Genomic DNA, 20405 nt, shown 5'->3' on the forward strand with positions numbered 1-20405 from the left:
GACAAATGTGCTTTATATATTTTGAAGTTTTCACACAACCGTGATCTGAGAAATTCCTAAGCATAGTGAACTGGTTTGTGTTCCTTTTAAGGAACTAACGTTTTACAGGAATATTTACCTGTTTTAAAGATGATTTGTTTTAGTATTCTTTTCTAAAGATAAAAGGAACATTTCCTTCTTTCCTTCCAGAAATTTCATTTTAATGTTCTTTACTGAAGAGCTTAAAAATACTATCTGGTAAGTTTTGGGAGATCTCATTTTTCAAGAGCACATTAAAGCTTCTAAAATAAACATAAAGATAAAAATAAAGTGCTTTCAATAACAGTTACAGCAGTGTTTAAAACACTGTTGGTAGGATGTATATTTGCAATAGTATTTTATTAATCTAATTATAAATAATTGTTCACTGTGGAAATTTGTACTTGATTAAAATAACATATAAGCCATTTCTGTAATTTAAAATATATTGGCTTTATATGTATTTAGTTTACAGCATTATCACTATACTTAGCTTAACGGTTAAAATAGTGTTCAAATACATCACTGACTACTAATCTTTATAGATCCGAACTTTTTGGTGTATCCTCTTTTTTAAAACTTGGTAAAAGAGACAATTAGAAAATTAAACAGAAAAAGCTTTTGTACCACTCACACAGTTGAAAACACTTATTTATATTCTCTTTTTTTCTAGAGCATCATATAAACAAAAAACAGTATTTCGTGCCTTGATTTCTATACACATTTGCTTAATTCTGTCTTTTTGAGATAAGGACCAGAAATATAGCCCTAGTTAGAGTGGAGTTCACACTGTGGAGCAGGCTGGCTTTCAGTGTGCAGAGTCCTGTTTCTGCCTTTTGAGAGCCAGTGTCGAGTCATGTGCCACCATGCCAGGCTTCATTTATTTACCGTAATGCTTTTCAAGTGGTCACACTGGAGTGCATCAGCTGTCTGTTCCTTTTTATTACCGTGGGTAGATGTACTATGAATTTTAAAGCACTAGTACTAGTTAACTATTTGTATGATGACAACTCTGGGCTATTATGAATAAAGCTGCTATAAACATTCAGTCAGTCTTTCTCCTAACTCCTCCACTGGAGTTCCCATGCTCAGCCCTACGGTTGGTTGGCTTCATGCATCCACCTCTGTATTTGTCAGGCTCTGGCAGAGCCTCTCAGGAGACAGCTATATCAGGCTCCTCTAAGCAAGCACTTCTTGGCATTAGCAATAGTGTCTGAGTTTGGTGGCTGCATATGGGATGAATCCCAAAGGACTGAAAGAGCTGAAGGGATTTGCAACTTCATAGGAAGAACAATATCAACCAACCAGACCTTCCAGAGCTCTCAGGGATTAAACCACCAACCAAAAAGTAAACATGGAGCAGACCATGGCTCCAGCTGCATATGTAGCAGAGGATGGACTTATCTGGCATCAATGGGAGGAGTGGCCCTTGGTCCTGTGAAGGCTCGATGCCCCAGCATAGGGAATGCTAGGGTTGTGAGGTGTGAGGGGGTGGGTTGGGGAGCACCCTCATAGAAGCAGGGGTGGGGATGGAATAGGGGGTTTGTGGAGGGGAAACCGAGAAGGGGGATAACATTTGAAATGTAAATAAATAACTAATTAAAAATTCAGTCAGGTCTTTGTGTGTTGTATGCTTTCATTTCTCTTTGGTAAATACCCAAGAGTGGCATTTTTGGGTCTCACTAAAAATGTTATATGGTGGTCATGGAATTGAACCTTTCAGATGACAAGTAAAAAATTAAAAAGACTTTTAGTTGTTTTAAAAGATTCAAAGTTATGTCAATTATAGTCTTAATTTGAAAAATTGTAATAGTCGGGTTAAACATCTCCTATGCTTATTTCTTCCTGTATATCTTTGAAATAGTGTCTGTTCAGTATTTCGCATTTTCTTGTGGGTTGGTATATACTGCAGAGAGCTCACCATTACTTATATGCCTCCGTCCTCTGCCTCAAATGCTGGGATTATAGGTGTCTAGGCCTGACTTCCAGTTAATTTATATATATAATGTTCATAAAGAGAGGGTCATTAAGTAAGCATGGTTTGAAAAACAAAGCAGCCCCTACCTATGTGCAGTGATAGCCACTTTACTGAAGTAGTAAGTTATTTTTCATATTACTAAGGACAAAATTAAAAACTTATTTAAACTTTTTATAATAATTTATATAAAGTTGCTGTTTCACATCAGGCAGAATTGAGCACAGACATGAATGAATTTAGAACTATTATATTTATGTTGCATAAATATACAAAACAAATTGAGATGCATCAAGACACTGTTCATTCAAGAATACTACTACTGGAAAAATAATACGCACCTTTAATTTGTCACACTATGTCAGAATTCAGTAAGTTAAAATTTAAAAATCACCTTTTTTTTGCATATCCTGATAAAGTTTGCTCAATTCAGTTTTGTGTTCCTCTTCTTTGATTTTCATTTCACTTATAAGTTTGGCAATATTCTTCTTATATTCCTAGAAAGTAAAATATACTCACTTTCAATAAAATAGTTAAAATTTTTGATAATTAAAAAGGTAAATTCCCCAGTTTGACATGCAACTATATCCAATACTTTTTTATTTACTTTCACTTAGCTGTTTATAAGCACACACAAAATAACAAGTTTCATTATTCGCACATACATATCACTGTATCTTGCTCATGTGTCCCATTTTCTCCCCTCTTCCCCCCAAATGGCCCTTTCCCTTTGTCTTCTTTAAACAGACATCTATCTAGATTCTGTATCAAAGAATGTGTTTGATTTGGTTTTCTTTCCTTTTGTGGTTTCAATGTGGACTGTCCTCCATTGGCTCACATATCTGGATACCTGGTCACCAGATGGTGACGCTGTTTTCAGAGGCCATGGAGGAGGCGAGGCCTTGCTGGAGGAAGTGAGTCACTGAGGATGAGCTTTGAGATTTGATAGTCTGCCTCCACTTTCTGCTTAGAATCTGCTTCCTGACTATGGCTGCAATGTGGTTGCCTCATGCTTCTGGGGCTGTGCATCCTTCTCTGCTGTAATCAGATGGATCCCCTTAAACTGTAAGCCTCAAGAAAACGTCTCCTTCTCTTGACCTGTTCCTTGTCAGGTATTTAGCTGCTGCAACAAGAAAAGTAATCAATGTACTTCCCATTACCATTTCTTGTTCTTCCTCCACACCTCCTTCAGACTCCTTTGTCCTCCCCATGATAGCTTTTCTATTTTCATCTCTCTCTCTCTCTCTCTCTCTCTCTCTCTCTCTCTCTCTCTCTCTCTCTCTCTCACTCACTCACACACACACACCACACCCACACACACACATACTCTCTCTTGAATACACACTCACACTCACTTACACACATACACAGACATACTCACACACATACATTTTCTTTCACATATAGACTCACATACTTATACATCACACACATACATACACACTCTCACACACACTTACTCATTCTCACACACATGTGATTTGGAAAGAGGTAGGAAAGAATTAAGGGGGGAGGGAGAAAGGCGGAAAAAAGGGTGGGGGAAGAAGTATCATAGAGGTACTAAAAGGTAAATCCTCCAAAACTACAGGCTGAATGCTTTTTCTCTCTCCTTAAAAAAATCTATCTATCTATCTATCTATCTATCTATCTATCTATCTATCTATCTATCCATCCATCCATCCATCCATCCATCCATCCATCCATCCATCCATCTATCTAATATATATGAGTACACTGTCGCTATCTTCAGACACACCAGTAGAGGACATCAGATTCCATTACAGATGGTTGTGAGCCACCATGTGGTTGCTGGGAATTGAACTCAGGACCTCTGGAAAGCAGTCAGTGCTCTTAACCACTGAGCCATCTCTCCAGTCCCAAATGCTTTTTTTACTGGTAAAGATTACTTCAAAGTCCCAGGTTGGGTGCTTGAACAAGCTGGTGTTTTCTTAAGAGCTCCTCACACAGGAACTTGTCAAGTTAAGAGAAGATCCTTCAAGCTAAGTCTGTACAGACAAGACTTCTGCTTTGGAGATCTTTGATCTTGATATGTTGGCTCTTGGTTATAAGAAAAAGGTGATACAAAGCTCCTCAAAATGTAGAGGGATTGGGATTGGCATTTATTGTGTCTTTTGTATTTTTGAGGCACTGTGTTATATGTTCTGCAACTGCTATCACTACAGTGTTCCTGAGGGAGTGAAAAAAATGTAGCTGAGTATCAACGGGCCTTGGGAGGAACTAATTTGTGCTCTACATAAAGTTCCTCATTATTTGGATGCTGCAATGATTACCCAAATCATATAGAATACAGCCGCATTTCTTTTATAGTAAAAGAATGAAAACTATTAGCCATCAGAAAAAGCCATAAAGTAGTTTGTTAGCACAACCGAAACATGAAGCATCAGTACATTACACTTTGTAAAAGAGACTGGGGTTTGCAAAAGTTACTGCTCATCTATTAAAGGTTTTTACATATGTAATACATATACTGCACTTACATATTTTAGTGATGCTTATTAATGAAAACAACTTGCTTCTTATTTGAATGAACAAATGCTTTTCAAGAGTTTAACTGAATACAAAAGCATATAACTCACCTGCTCATGAGATTTTAACTTCTCTTTCATAAAATCAACATTTCTTTTCAGTTGTTCATTTTCACCTGTGTACAAATAACCAATGAATATTATACTGAATAGCACCTAAAATTGACAAGGGGAAATCTGGGACATTTAAGTTGCTGTTCATGCATGAGCTCACTAAGTATGCACCAACACTGCTAGACACTGGGAATGTAGGAACACAAGAAGTTACTGCTTTCCATATAACTTAGTGATGTCAGGTGTAACAGCTGTATTAGATAAACCTTTAACAGTGGCACTGAGTTTGAAATACTGTGAAGACATGTGGCGGAAAACCTTGGTCACCTTGACATTGGGAAAGGTTTTGGGGAAGAATCAGCAACCCTAAGCTGAGCTGTAGGAGGTAAGTAGTGTTCTACATTAGGGAAGAGATTTCCAGACACAGAGAACAGGGCAGCAGAGGAAGGGTTTGAGGGAAACACATTCAGAGGCCAGTGTAATGGGTTCCGTTGTAATTCTTGCTCTTGGGGCACTGAAGCAGAAGGATTGCTGCAAATCCTGGGCCAGTTTGGGCTAAATAGTAAGTTCCAGGCCAGCTTGCACTACAAAATGAGACTCTGTAGAAACCCAAGGGGCAGGTATGAATGGTTCAATGGACAAAAGCTCCCACCTCCAAGCCTAATGACTTGAGTTCAACTCGGACCCACAGGGGGGAGGAGAGAACTAACTTCTTCAAGTTGTATTCTTACTTACACATAAGCATTATGTAACGTGTGCCCCCACCACCCACATGCACTTCTTTTTTCCCTGTCAAGTGAAAAACATGCCAATAATAAGAAAATATCTTCAACTAAACAAAACAATATTCCCAGTGTTCTTTCTCCTGTGGGCTGGAGACTAAAATTTTAATACCCATGTGACCTTTGGGGCACATTTTATATTCAATCTGCAAGAGGCTACTTTAACCTTTTTGGCTTTTGTGTTTAATGCTGCTACAAAATCAGTGTACAAAAACTTATGTCTTCCATATTTATTCTTTTTGTTCATATCTTGGGGTGGAATTTTCTGAATCAAATGGTAATTCTATATTTTATCTTTCTGAGTCATCATCAGTTTGTGACAACAACTACATTATATTCCTACCAGCAATACAAATATACCTTGTGTTTTGAGACAGGGTCTCTCAGTAGCCCTGAGATTTCCAGGTAGTTCAGGCTAGTTGGCCCCTGAATGAGCCACAGTGATTCTCTGCTTCTCACCAGTGTTGGGTTTTGTATGTGGCTACCAACATAACCAGGTTTCTTTTACTTTTTCTCTCCTCTCTCCCTCTTTCCTTCTCTCCCTCCCCACTCCCTTCCTTTTCTTCTTTCACTTCTTCCCTTTCCTTCCCCTTTTCCTTCCTTGCTCCCTCTCTCCTTTCCTTCTTCCTCATCTGAAACATGGTTCCTGCGGAGTGTTCTCATGTGAGCACTTTACTCAATTCACTATCTTTTCAGCCCAAACCACTCTTGGAAATTATTTCCCTGACTTACCTTTCAAACTGTGCTGATACTGAACAGTCTGTTGTAGCCCCTTTATCATAGTATGAAGAGTAATACATTCTAAAACATAAAATACATTTGTTTGAAATTTTTGATAGAACTGAAACAGAATAACATTTAACTCAAAGTTACATGATCTTAATAAAGCAAACAGACATCTCAAGATAAATGACAATCTACGGCGTTTTAGTTAGGGCTACTATTGCTATGATCAAACCTGGAGGCAAGAGTTGATGCAGACACCATGGAAAAGTGCTGCTTATTGGCTTGTTCAGCCTGCTTTTTTTTTTTTCTTACAACTTTATTTTTTAAAAAATAGAGATACATGTACAGATTTTAAAAGCATTTTGGCATAAAACTATATGAATATATTTTTGTCAGTACTTGATTTATTTAAAGGTTTGATAGCATTGAAATATTACTAGATACAATGAGCATAGAGTAGATGTAAAACAAAATGTAACATGGAAATAGAGTTTTCAGCCTGCTTTCTTATATAACCTAGGTCCATCAGACCTGGGATGGAGCCACCCCCATTGATTACCAATTAAGAAAATACCTTAGAATCTTGCCTACAGCTTGATCTTCTAGAACTATACTCTCAAATGAGTCTCTCTCTCCCTCCATAATATTTTTGTTGATTATTTTGGAGTTTCACACCATTCACCCCATCATATTCATTTCCTAGTCCTCTGAGGTCTTTCACTCTTTCTTGCTCTCCTGCCTGACCCTCCATGACTCACACAAAGCTCTCCTTCACATTCTCTTTTCTTGATGCTGCTTTTTCTCAGTGACAGAATGCTGGTTAAATTGCATTGGCCTGCTAGGCATTAGCTGATAACTTGCTTCACATAGGCTACTGTGTCCAATGATGTAAGAGGAGGAATGTGCCCGGTCAATACTGGTCCTTAACCTAATTCATCATTTATTTTAAAGAACCTCACAATTAGTGAAATAAAGTAGCTGAAGTTTCCACAGTAATTAGCCAATTAAAGTCCCTTAGTGCTCTGTGAATACTGGAGTTTTTAAAAAGTATTTTTAAAATTTGAACACTAGATGGCAGGCTCACCTCATTTTACCCATTAAAAAAATTAGGCAGGTAAGGAATTCATGAACTACAGCACCATTGAGTGATTTAAAGTAAAATCTTCTTTTTCATAATTTTTAATGAGATACTCTGCATTTACATTTAAGATGTTATCCCTTCCCCCACACTGCACCCATCCTCCCTCCCCTCCATTTACCTTCACAAAGGTGCACTCCCTCCTAATTACACTCTCTGCCCCATTGTCTTGGCATTCCCCTACACTGGGAAAACAGGCCCACCCTGGGCCAAAAACCTCTCCTAACATTGATACCAGACACTGCTATCTTCAGCTACATATGCAACTGGATCAATAGGTCTCTCCATGTGTGCACAAACGTTGGTATTTTAGTCAATTGGAGTTGTGGATGTTGATTCTCTAATTTCTTTCTTAGCCTGTTTGTCCTTTGAATAGAGGAAGGAGGTTGATTTGTTTGAGTTAATTTTATATCCAGCTACTTTGCTGAAGTTGTTTATTAGTTGTAAAAGTTCTCTGGTGGAATTTTTGGGGTCACTTAAGTATATTATCATATTATCTGCAAATATTGATATTTTGACTTCTTCCTTTCCAATGTGAATCGCTTTGATTTCTTTTTGTTGTCCAATTGCACTGGCCAGGACTTCCAGTACTATATTAAATAGGTAGGTGAATAATGGTCAGCATTGTCTAGTCCCTGATTTTAATGTGATTGCTTCAAGTTTCTCTCCATTTATTTTAATGTTGATTACTGGTTTGCTGTATATTGCTTTTACTGTATTTAGGTATGGGCCTTTGATTCCTGATCTTTCCAAGACTTTTATCATGAAGGGCTGTTGACTTTTGTCAAATGCTTTCTCAGCATCTAGTAAGAGGATCATGTAGTTTTTTTTTTTTTTCTTTGAGTTTGTTTATATGGTGGATTACGTTGATAAATTTTCATATATCGAACTATTCCTGCATTCCTGGGATAAAGCCTACTTGATAATGGTGGATGATCGTTTTGATGATGTTTTTGCATTGATGTTCAGGACAGAAATTGGTCTAAAGTTTTCTTTCTTTGTAGTGTCTTTGTGTGGTTTAGGTATGAGTATAATTGTGGCTTCGAAGAACGAGTTGGGTAGTGTTCCTTCTCTTTCTATCTGTGGAATAGTTTGGAGAGTATAGGTATTAGGTCTTCTATAAAAGTCTGATAGAATTCTCCACTAAACCCATCTGGTCCTGGGCTTTTTTTGTTTGGGAGGCTTTTGATGACTGCTTCTATTTCTTTAGGTGCTATGGGACTGTTTAGATAGTTTATCTGATCCTGGTTTAACTTTGTTATCTGGTATCTGTATAGAAATGTATCCATTTCCTCCAGATTTTCCAGCTTTGTTGAGTATAGGCTTTTGTAGTAGGATCTGATGATTTTTTGAATTTCCTCAGTTTCTGTTGTTATGTCTCCCCTCTCATTTCTAATTTTGTTAATTTGGATACTCTCTCTGTACCTTCTAGTTAGTCTGGCTAAGGGTTTATTGATCTTGTTGAGTTTCTCAAAGAACCAGTTCTTGGTTTTGTTGATTCTTTGTATAGTTCTTTCTGTCTCTCTTTGGCTAGTTTCTGCTCTGATTTTGATTATTTCCTGCTGCCCACTCTACTCCTCTTGGGTGTATTCGTTTTTTTTGTTTTTTTTTTTTTTTTTTGTTTTTTGTTTTTTGTTTTTTTGTTTTTTTTTGTTCTAGAGCTTTCAGCTGTGCTGTCAAGCTGCTAGTGTATGTTCTCTCCAGTTTCTTTTTGGAGGCACTCAAAGCTATGAGATTTCCTCTTAGTACTGCTTTCATTGCATCCCATAAGTTTGGTTATGGAGGGGTGTCATTTTTGTTAAATTCTAAAAAAATCCTTGATTTCTTTCTTTATTTCTTCCTTGACCATGTTATCATTGAGCAGAGCATTGTTCAGCTTCCATGTGTATGTGGGCTTTTTGTTGTCTTTGTTGTTATTAAAGACCAGCCATAGTCCATGGTGATCTGATAGGATGCATGGGAATATTTCGATCTTCTTGTATCTGTTGAAGCCTGTTTTGTGACCGAATATATGGTCAATTTTGAAGAAGGTACCATGATGTGCTGAGAAGAAAGTATATTCTTTTGTTTTAGGATGAAATGTCCTGTAGATGTCTGTTAATTCCAATTGGTTCATAACCTCTGCTAGTTTTGTTATGTCTCTGTTCAGTTTTTGCCTCCATGATCTGTCCATTGATGAGAGTGGGGTGGTGAAGTCTCTCACTATTATTGTGTGTGGTGTAATATATGCTTTAAACTTTAGTAGAATTTCTTTTATAAATGTGGGTACACTTGTATTTGGAGCAAAGATGTTCAAGATTAAGAGTTCATCTTGATAGATTTTCCTGTGATGAGTGAAAGTGTCCTTTCTCTTTTGATAACTTTTGGTTGAAAATCTATTTTATTTGATATTAGAATGGCTATTCCAGCTTGTTTCCTGGGACCATTTGCTTGGAAAATTTTTTTCTCAGCCTTTTACTCTCAGGTAGTGTCTGTCTTTGTCTCTAAGATGAGTTTCTTATATGCAGCAAAATGCTGGATCTTATTTATGTATCCAGTCTGATAGCTATGTCTTTTTATTGGGGAATTGAGTCCACTGATGTTAAGAGAAATTATGGAATAATGTTTGTTGTTTCCTGTTATTTTTGTTGTTAGAGGTAAACTTATGTTTGTGTGCTTTTCTTCTTTTGGTTTCCTTTCATAATTATTTTTTTGCTTTTCCTTGGGTGTAGTTTCCTTCTTTGTGTTGGATTTTTCCATGTATCATCCTTTGTAGGGCTGGATATGTGGACAGATAATTTGCAAATTTGCTTTTGTCCTTGAATATCTTGATTTCTCCATCTATGGTGATTGAGAGTTTTTCTGGATATAGTAACCTGGACTGGCATTTTTGTTCTTTTAGGGTCTGTATGACGTCTGCCCAGGATCTTCTAGCTTTCATAGTCTCCGTTGAGACATCTAGTGTAATTTTGATTGGTCTGCCTGTATATGTTACTTGTCCTTTTTCCCTTATAGCTTTTAGAATTCTTTCTTTGTTTTGAATATTCGGAGTTTTGACTATTATGTGTCGGGAAGAGTTTCTTTTCTGGTCCAATCTATTTGGAGTTCTGTAGGCTTCCTGTATGTTCACGGTCATCTCATTCTTAAGGGCAAGGAAGTTTTCTTTTATGATTTTGTTGAAGATATTTACTGTGCTTTTTAGTTGATATTCTTCACCCTGTTCTATACCTATTATCCTTAGGTTTGGTCTTCTCATTGCATCCTGAATTTCCTGGATATTTTGGGTTGGAAGCTTTTTGGTTTTTGCATCTTCTCTGACTGTTTGTCTATGTTTTCTATGCTGTCTTTGGCCCCTGAGATCCTCTCCTCTATCTCTTGTAGTCTGTTGCTGATGCTCGCATCTATGACTCTTAATTTCTTTTTAAAATTTTCTATCTCCAGGCTTGTCTCTTTTTATGTTTTCTTTTTTTTGTGTTTTCTTTATTGTTTCTATTTGTTTTCAATTCATTTATCTGTGTGATTGTGTTTTCCTGTAGTTCTTTGAGTGATTTCTCCTGGTTCTCCTGTAATTGTTTAAGGGAGTTATTCATGAGTTTCTCAAAGATCTCCATCATCATCATGAAGTATGATTTCAAATCTAAGTCTTGGTTTTCTGTTGTGTTTGGAAATCCACTACTTGCTGTGGTGGGAGACCTGGGTTCTGATATTGTCAGGTTGTCTTGGTTTCCATTCCTTAAGTTCTTTTGCTTTCTTCTTGCCATCTTGTTACCTGTGATTATAGGTGATCATGTTGTCACTGACAGGTACCTATTTCTCCTGTGAATCTGAGGGCCTGTGGGCTCAGGAAGAAAATTTCTTCTGAATTTTTGGCAAGCAGTGATTTCTGATGGTAGTGACTCAGTTCTGTCTTTATGGGTTCAGGTGTGAGAGCCCTTGTGAGACTGTTCTGGGAGCTCAGCTATTTATAGGTGGGTCCTGACCTTGATGGCAGTCACCTGGCCCTCCAGCTGTGCTGGAAAGGACCTGATCCCAGAGTGCACTATGCTATTAGACCTCCAAAAGCTCCAGGTCATCCCTCCTGGGACAGCTTGTAGGGTGTGTGGCAAGCTTCCTTTGGGCTCAGGCAGAAGAGCGCTTGCAAGGAAGCTGGGTGCTCAGCCCTGTGCAGGTGGGTCCTGAGTCTTGATGGCGGTCACCGGCCCTCTCGCTGGGCAGAAAGGGAGTAAAATCTTTTTATTGTTTTGAAAACTTGAATCTATATTATCCTTTCTTCCAGAATTTATTATGCTGTTCTATTAAAATTTTCTTCATTATTAAGTTATTTCTTAATAATTTAGTATGCCATTAATGATTTTAGTGTAATTAAGGATCTAGTATTAATTATCAGTTATCATAGAGTTGTTTGATATAGTTAAATGCAATTAAAGCACCGCTTCCAGCCTTGGACCTGAAATGTCTCTAAAAGGGTCATGGATTAAAGGTTTGGCTTTTAGCTCATGGAGCCACTGGGAGGTTGTAGGAACTTTAAGAGAGAGAAAATCTATTACAAAGTTAGATCGCTGATACATGCCTTAAAAGGGATCTGTGGATCCAGCTCTCTTTCCTCCATTTCCTATCCAGGCATAAGGCCACCATGTGGTACCAAGCCCAAAGCAATGGGGTTACATGGTAATGGACTGGAGTGCCAAAATTTTGAGCTCAAATAAACTTTTCTTCATTTTTGGTTGATTTAACCCAGGAGAAATATCAATTCAATGTTGCTCCATGAGATGTAGCAAATACAAGGTGTTGATGATAGGAAAACTGGAGCATATGGGAATTTTCTATACTTTTATCCATCTTTCTCTATATTTAAAACTGTTCCAAAATATCCACCAATTACCAAATTCAAACTAAAATAATTTGTTCTGATTTTGACATAGGTTAGAAAAGCTTATCCATAATAAATGTAAGTACTTTGAAAAGTTTTGTATGGTTTTAACTTTTTGACATTTAATAAAGATTTAGATGTGCAGAAAGTTGCAAAGATTATACACACACACACACACACACACACACACACACACACACACACACACACATGCATATATCTCCATATCTTATAGCCAGTTAATAGGGTCTACTATTAACCTTGTGCATTAGTACAGTATATCTGTTACAACTATTGATATGCTACAACTAAAGCTCATGCTTTAGTCATATTTCCATCTCTTTGCTTCTTTTGCTTACCCAGGGAAGCCTCCACCTTACCACTTTATTATATTTAGCTGCCCTGTCATCTTAGGCTTCTCTGCTCTGGCAGTTTTGTTTCTGTTGTTTAATGACTTTGACAATGTTGGGAGCTATTGGTCATGTCCTTCTGTGGGTATCTGTGTGACTTATAATTAGAATGGAACTATAGAAATGGGGAGGAAGGGTCCAAATGTAAAGCATCATTTTCACCACATCATGTCACATCAAAGAGACATGGTGTTAGTGTGGTATTAATTTTGATGTCATTGATCATGTGGCTGAGGTAGAATTTAACCAGTTCAGCACCATGTAATTTATATATTATACCTTGTTATGCTGTGTGCTTCTCTACAGAAAGGGAATTACTTTGCACAGCCAACATTACAGTGTGTATGGAGTCATGCTCCATCCATCTGAGAACAAATAATCTACATAAACTATTGAAATTCTGCCACACTGGAGGGCTGCTTCTTCCTACTTTATTATTTATTTATTGTACTGGCTGGTGTTGTGTCAACTTGACACAAGCTGGAGGTATCACACAGAAAGGAGCCTCAGTTGAGGAAATTCCTCCATGAGATCCAGCTGTAAGGCATTTTCTCAACTAGTGATCAAAGGGGGAGGGCCCAGCCCATTGTGGGCGGTGCCATCCCTGGGCTGGTAGACGTGGGTTCTATAAGAAAGCAAGCTGAGCAAGCCAGAGGAAACAAGCCAGTAAGCAACATCCCTCCATGTAATCTGCATCAGCTCCTGCTTCTTGACCTGCTTGAGTTCCAGTCCTGACTTCCTCTGGTGATAAACAGAGATAAGGAAGTGTAAGCTGAATAAACCCTTTCCTCTCCAACTTGCTTCTTTGTCATGATGTATTGTGCAGGAATATAAACCCTGACTAAGACATTTATAAAAGCAGATTAAGGCTATTTGTTGTGCATTATGGGTGTAATTCAACACTGTTCTATTTTGATCTGAAATCATTCCAGCTTTGGTCATCAAGAGCTCTGTCAGTTGTTTTTGACAAACTCTATCATTATGAGTTAGTTTATTCTCTTTTCTTTTTTCTTTAAAAAATATTTTGAAATGAGAAAGCCCCTCTCTCTGTATCCACAGTTGGATTGAATTTACAATCCTCCTCCTTCAGTTTCTGGAGTGCTGGCATCCTGTAATGTAAGACCACACCTGGCTATTTCTTCTGTTGGAGCAATGTCTTTCTTGTGACACTACAGATACTTCTTTAATCTTTAGTGTAAGTTTAATTATAATCCTACAATAACATAGATCTTTTTATTTGAGAAGGGTATTAGAAGATAAGATCTGGGTGGGAAAATTGAAGCAATCCCACTAAAATCAGGGACTCAACAAGGCTGCCCACTCTCCCCCTACTTATTCAACATAGTACTGGAAGTCCTGGCTGGAGCAATTAGACAGCAAAAGGAGACCAAGTGGATACAAATCAGAAAGGAAGAGATAAAAACATCACTCTTTGCCGATGACATGATAGTGTACTTAAGTGACCCCAAAAACTCCACCAGAGAACTCCTACAGCTGATAAACAAGTTCAGCAAAGTGGCTGGATACAAAATTAACTCAAACAAATCAGTAGCCTTCCTATACTCAAAGGACAAACATGTGGAGAAAGAAATTAGGGAAAAGGTACCCTTCACAATTGTCACAAAAACTATGAAATACCTTGGTGTGACTCTAACTAAGCAAGTGAAGGACCTGTATGACAAGAACTTCAAACCTCTAAAGAAGGAAATTGAGGAGGATCTCAGAAAATAGAAAGATCTCCCATGCTCATGGATTGGAAAGATCAACATTTTAAAAATGGCCATCCTTCCAAAAGCAATCTACAGATTCAACGCAATCCCCATCAAAATTCCAACACAGTTCTTCATGGCATTGGAAAGATCAATGTGCAATTTCATATAAAACAACAAAAGACCTAGAATAGCGAAATCCATCCTCAACAACAAGAAAACATCTGCGGGAATCACTATCCCTGACCTCAAGCTATATTACAAGGCAATTGTGCTGAAAACTGCATGGTACTGGTACAGAAATAGGCATGTGGATCAATGGAATAGAATACAAGATCCAGAAATGAGCCCTCACATATATGGTCACCTGATTTTTGACAAAGGAGCCGTAAACATTCAATGGAAAAAGGACAGCTATTCAACAAATGGTGCTGGTCCAACTGGCACTCAGCATGCAAAAGAATGAAAATAGACCCTTTCTTATCTCCTTGTACAAAGCTCAAGTGTAAGTAGATCAAAGATCTCCACATTAAACCAGATACACTGAAACTATTAGATGAGAAAGTAGGGGAAACTTTAGAACATATAGGCACAGGAGAAAATTTTCTGAACAAAACACCAATGGCTCAAGCTCTAAGGTCAAAGATTAACAAATGGGACTTAATGAGACTGCAAAGTTTCTGTAAGGCTAAGGACATTGTCAAAAAAACAAAACGGAAGCCAACAGAATGGGAAAAGATTTTTACCAACTTCACATCAGATAGAGGCCTAATATCTAAGGTATACAAAGAACTCAAAAAGCTAGACACCAGAGAATCAAATAACCCTATTTAAAAAATGGGGTACAGAACTAAACAAAACGTTCTCAGTTGAGGAATATCGAATGGCTGAGAAATATCTGAGGAAGTGCTCGACATCTTTAGCCATCAGGGAAATGCAAATCAAAACAACCTTGAGATTCCACCTCATACCAGTCAGATTGGCCAAGATCCAAAACTCAGATGACAACAGATGCTGGCAAGGTTGCGGAGAAAGAGGAACAGTTCTCCACTGTTGGTGGAGTTTTAAACTGATACAACCACTCTGGAAATCAGTCTGGCGATTCCTCAGAAAATTTGACTTAGTACTACCTGAAGACCCAGCTATTCCACTTCTGGGTATATACCCCAGAGACACTTTAATACACAACAAAGATACATGAACCCCAATGTTCAAAGCAGCTCTATTTATAATAGCCAGAAGCTGGAAAGAACCCAGATGTCCTTCAGTAGATGAATGGATACAAAAATTGTGGTACATATACACAATGGAATACTACTCAGCCACCAGAAACAATGACTTGACCAAATTCTTAAGAAAATGGCTGCATCTAGAGAATATCATTCTGAGTGAGATAACCCAGTCACAAAAGAACAGACATAATATGCAGTCACTGATAGTGGGATACTAACCCCAGAGGCTCTCACTGCCCCAGAAACAACTCACAGACTGTATGAAGTCCAAGAAATAAACAAAACAAAACAAAACAAAACAAAAAAATCTTTATACAACAAGAAAACTTTGACTATTTCCATGTTACATTTTGTTTTACATGTACTTTATGCTCATTGTAACTATTAAGTTTTCAATGCATACTATCAAACCTTTAAAAAAATCAAGTACTAACAAATATATTCAGTTTTATATAAAAATTATTTTAAAATCTGAAAAAAAGTACTGACAAAAATGTATTGTATAATTTTATGCAAAAAATGCTTAAAATCTGTACATTTATCTTTGTGTTGTAAAATAAAGTTGTTTAAAAAAAGAATCTAAAAAAAAAGAACAGAAATGGGATACTCTCTATTGCAAAGAATTCAATTATGGAAAAATTAAGCCACTCTTTTTTACTCTCCCAACCCCAGATTAAAACAGAGAATTTGACTTTTCATAAAAAAGGGGGTTCCTAATATCAAGGGTTGGTTGTCTTTGACTCATTTGTTTATTTTTAGGGCTTTATTCCTCCCACTGAATTTCTCCCATTGCCTCGCTTATGGGGCCCTATTTCCCCTATTGGGCTGCCTTGTCCAACCTTGACGCAATTGCATGTGCCTGATTTTGTTGTAGATTGTTGTGCTGTGTTTGGTTGATGTCCCTGAGAGGCCTGCCTTAACTGAGAAAAGTTTCAATGGTGTGGGGGTGGACCTGGGAGAGAAGGGAGATGGGGCCATAAAAAGACTGAGGGGAGAGGACAGCGTCGCAGGAAGGGTAGGGAGGAAAAATTGGAGTTAGGATGTAATATATGAGAGAGAATGATTAAAAGGAAAAGAAAAATAAAAAAAAAAAGAAGATAAGATCTGGGGACCTCGCCACACACAGCAAGAGTGTATGTGTTAAATGGCCAACTTTGAAAACATATATACAAACAACATCATATAGATTGAGCAGGTCGCACACATATACATATATTCATGTAACAACAATTAAAGAAAAAGAATAGGCTAAGTATTTGAAAGAAAGCAAGTATGGATATAGGGGAGGGCTTGAAGGAAGGAAAGAGGAGGAAAAATAATATTATAATAAAAAATAAAGAAGCACCAAATTAAAAAGAAAATATATGCATATAGTTTTATTTTAAATGTTTCCATATTTTCCCACTTTCTTGTGTGTGTGTGTGTGTGTGTGTGTGTGTGTGTGTGTGTGTGTACATGTGTATTCATGACATGTGTAAGTTAGAGGATAGTTTTGGGTAGTTGATACTATTTTTCTAGTATGTAGATTCTGTGGATCAAACCTAGGTCATGAAACATGGCTGCTGGTGCCTTTATCCACTGAGCCACCTTGTCAGCTCACAGCTTCATTTTTAACCTTAAAACTGGTGACTCACCTTACATTTATGTAGCAGGAGCTCTAGGTTTACCTCATGTGGTTTAACGGGTCTATACTAGGCCTTCAATTTGCCATTTCTTACATGGTTATTACCTGATAGAAGACGTAACTTCTGCCATTCTGTTTGGGTTTGTTCACATATTTTGGAGCTATACTATAGAGTACTATGAGACAACACTGGAAAGTTCTATATGCATATAAGGTAGGTTACAAGTGCAGGTTATAACATCAGACACTTCCATGAGCACACTCCTTGATTATTATTTCTTTAGGCAGCAAAGCACTGACCTTCTTTCATTGAGGTCTCTTTTGTTTGCATTATCTTTAATAAGCTGTTAGTTTTTTCCAGCTGAATATCCAGAAGGTTGTTCTTTCTAGTGGTTTCTATCACTTTCTGCAGAAGAAATTGGGCACATGCTATCACAAAATCAGTGGCATTATTTTGATTCTTTTGTTAAGAATATGAAGACAAATGAGAACACAAACCATTTACCATCTGAAAGTCTAATACCTGAATTTGGGATAGAATTTCAAATAAGCCATACTGTACCAAGCCTTCAGTTTATCATTTCTCACAAGGGCAGCATGTGGCAGAAGACTCAACTTCCTTCAGTCTAGATTTTCACATATTTTGGGGCTATACTAAAGAGTCCAATGAGACAGCAGTCTGAAGAGTTCTCTGTGCACTTAAGGTAGGGGATAATGTCAGCCACTGTGGTGAGCACCATCACTAGATGAGTATGGCTTCTGATTTATTTTCTATTTTAAAAGTACCACAGACGGTTTGGGAATGCAGGCCAGAGATAAAGGGCTGTTTCATGAGGCCTCCTGAGATTTCAGTTCCAGAAGCGCTTGCGCGCGCGCGCGCGCGCACACACACACACACACACACACACAAACGTGCACACACACTCATGGGGAGTGGTGTGGTGAAATATAAAATTTGTCCATTATAAACAAATAAAAAACACAAACTAACCTGGGCAACTTTCAGTTATTCAACTCTGAGTGCCACGTCAACAGGCATCTATCAAGCATACTGGTGGGTGCCTACTCTCTGCTCTTGTGGAGGCTGATGCAGCAGGGTCTTCTGAGCCCTGGTGTTCATGTCCAGCACAGACACTACAGTGAGTTTTGTTTTAAAACCTAAACCAGCACAAACCCAAACCAATTGCTCTTATCTGTTTGCAGAGTGTTCTTGAAGGCATGGCTATGCTACTTACTGGACCCTGCACATGGCCATGTCACGTAGCATTATGGTCTGGGAGGCCATGTCACAATCACAGATCTACTGCATTGTTTTTACAGCTACTTTGACTTTTACTTTTGAAGATGCAATTAGGGAAATTTATTGTTTATAGTTTTTCTATTACAGACAATAAATAAGCATGTGTCTCTGGTTTCTTTGTAAACAGTACACTAAGCTTCCTTGAACTCTTCAGGTTTATCAATTCACTCTCAGGACTGTTTTCCATACATCCAGTCACTTCCCTACTCCTATCTTTAGTAACTCACACCGTATTACTTCATCTGTACCACCACTTATGTGGCTAAGAGGTGAGATTCTAAATATCAGAATACCATATCAAATTTAAAATGGGCAATTATTTTTATTTATGATGCTTGAGAGTATGATAGAGTATTTTCAAATCAACATCTAAACATACTGTACATCTTTTTCATATGAGTGAGTACTTATTTGTTTTCCCTGGTGCTATATTAATCTCAGGACTAGAGATTTATTTGCCAAATTTAGGCAAAGAGAAGGAAAAGAGAATAGAAAAGAATATAGAAAAACTATATACATCTATGTTCTATATTATAATTGATCATTATGGTAAAAGACTGAAACATGAAACTATTTCACTTTTCATTAAAACTGTTTTGGAGTTTGTGAGGATTCTGCAATTTCCTCCTTAACACTGGCAAAATAGATCAGTAATTTGCTTTTTTGCCCCAGGAACATTTTCATATATTAGTATGATTAGTTAAAGTGAGAAAGGGCATTGTGGAAGAGTGGGGGTTAGGGGCCCATCCTCTATGGTATGTGTGTATGGAATTTGGGTTGGATATGATCAAGATACATTGTATAAATGTATGAAATTGTCAAAGAATAAATAAAATATTAAAGTTTTAGAAATACTGGAAAGGGTTTAGCAAAACATATTTTCATTATCCAAATCTTGCTCATTTTTTAAATTAAAATGTATGTTTATTTAATAAAATAATATATTTTAGTATAACATACAGTGAAAAAATAAGTTTATTGGTGTTTTCAAATTCCTGACATGTTATTCTTTGAGATTTGGGGACAATAAATCAGCATTCCTATGAATTCTCAGCCTTCACAGCCCCCCCCCCCCTTTTGAGACAGGGTTTCTCTGTGTATCCCTGCTAGTCCTAGAACTTTGTAGAGCAGGCTGACCTTGAACTCAGAGATCTGCCTACCTCTCTCTTGGGAGTGCTAAGATTAATGATGTGTGCCACCACCACTGGCCACACTTTCATTATTTAGCTAACATAGTTAATATTCATGTTTAAAGACTTACATACAAAATACAGCCTACATGAAACACATTAAACATGGAAAACACAACAAATGTAATGTAACAGCCACTCACTGAATAAAATGTAGACTCTGAGCATTACCTCTTTAAAAATATGACTTTCACTTATTTATTTATTTATTTTTATTTTATGTTTGTGTTTTGACTGCACCTAAGTGTGCCGTGAGTGTATAGTTCGCCTAGAGGCCAAAGGAGGGTGTTGCATCCTCTGGACCTGTAGTTACAGACAGCTGTGAGCTGCCAAGTGGGTGCTGGGAACTGAACTCTGGTCTTCTGTTAGAGTAGCCCGTGCTCCTCACCACTGGGAAAACTTTCAAGCTCTAGTTCAGTTTATTTATGTTTCTCTATAGCCCTTTGCTCCCGTCTTTACATACCTTTTCTATCTGTGAGAAGTCATCTATAAGTTTGTCGAGATTTACATTGCTGATCTTCTTCATGCTTCCCTCACTGTTCTGATCCATGCCTAAAATAATGAATAGACAATAGTAAGTAAGAAAGATGCAAAACATCGTAACATTCAAACAGTAACAAGTTTGTCCTCTGAACTCCATTGTACATGGAGAACTTTTGATACACTCAGGGTTAGCTGCAGTTTAAAGCATTCTTCTATATTCTTTTCCACCCTCATCCCTGCCAAATATTCTGTAAACATATCTAAAATTTGTGTGGTTATATGAACATGTGTATTATATTCCAATGTTTTATGTTATATAAAATTTACTTATACTTAATAAAATCTAAACAACTGCACTGTTAGATTTTA

At 37.4% G+C, this 20405-nt stretch overlaps 1 protein-coding gene across 2 annotated transcripts in view; it reads right to left on the bottom strand.

The window, feature by feature from the left end:
- CCDC152 (coiled-coil domain containing 152) overlaps positions 1-20103 on the bottom strand; it is a gene marked incomplete at both ends in the record, with an annotated part of 29157 nt that extends 9054 nt beyond the window's left edge. The window contains 5 exons of one of the 2 annotated variants that reach the window (XM_080933810.1): positions 2388-2490; positions 4591-4655; positions 6108-6176; positions 17364-17469; positions 20017-20103. In XM_080933810.1, coding sequence (XP_080789936.1) covers positions 2388-2490; positions 4591-4655; positions 6108-6176; positions 17364-17469; positions 20017-20103 — 430 coding nt within the window. The remainder of the gene's footprint in view (positions 1-2387; positions 2491-4590; positions 4656-6107; positions 6177-17363; positions 17470-20016) is intronic. The other variant, XM_080933811.1, reaches the window with a different exon arrangement.
- Positions 20104-20405: the final 302 nt, after the last annotated feature.

The sequence above is a fragment of the Micromys minutus genome (genome assembly GCF_963924665.1).
Source record: "Micromys minutus genome assembly, chromosome: 20".
In the NCBI taxonomy this organism is placed as follows: Eukaryota; Metazoa; Chordata; class Mammalia; order Rodentia; family Muridae; genus Micromys; species Micromys minutus.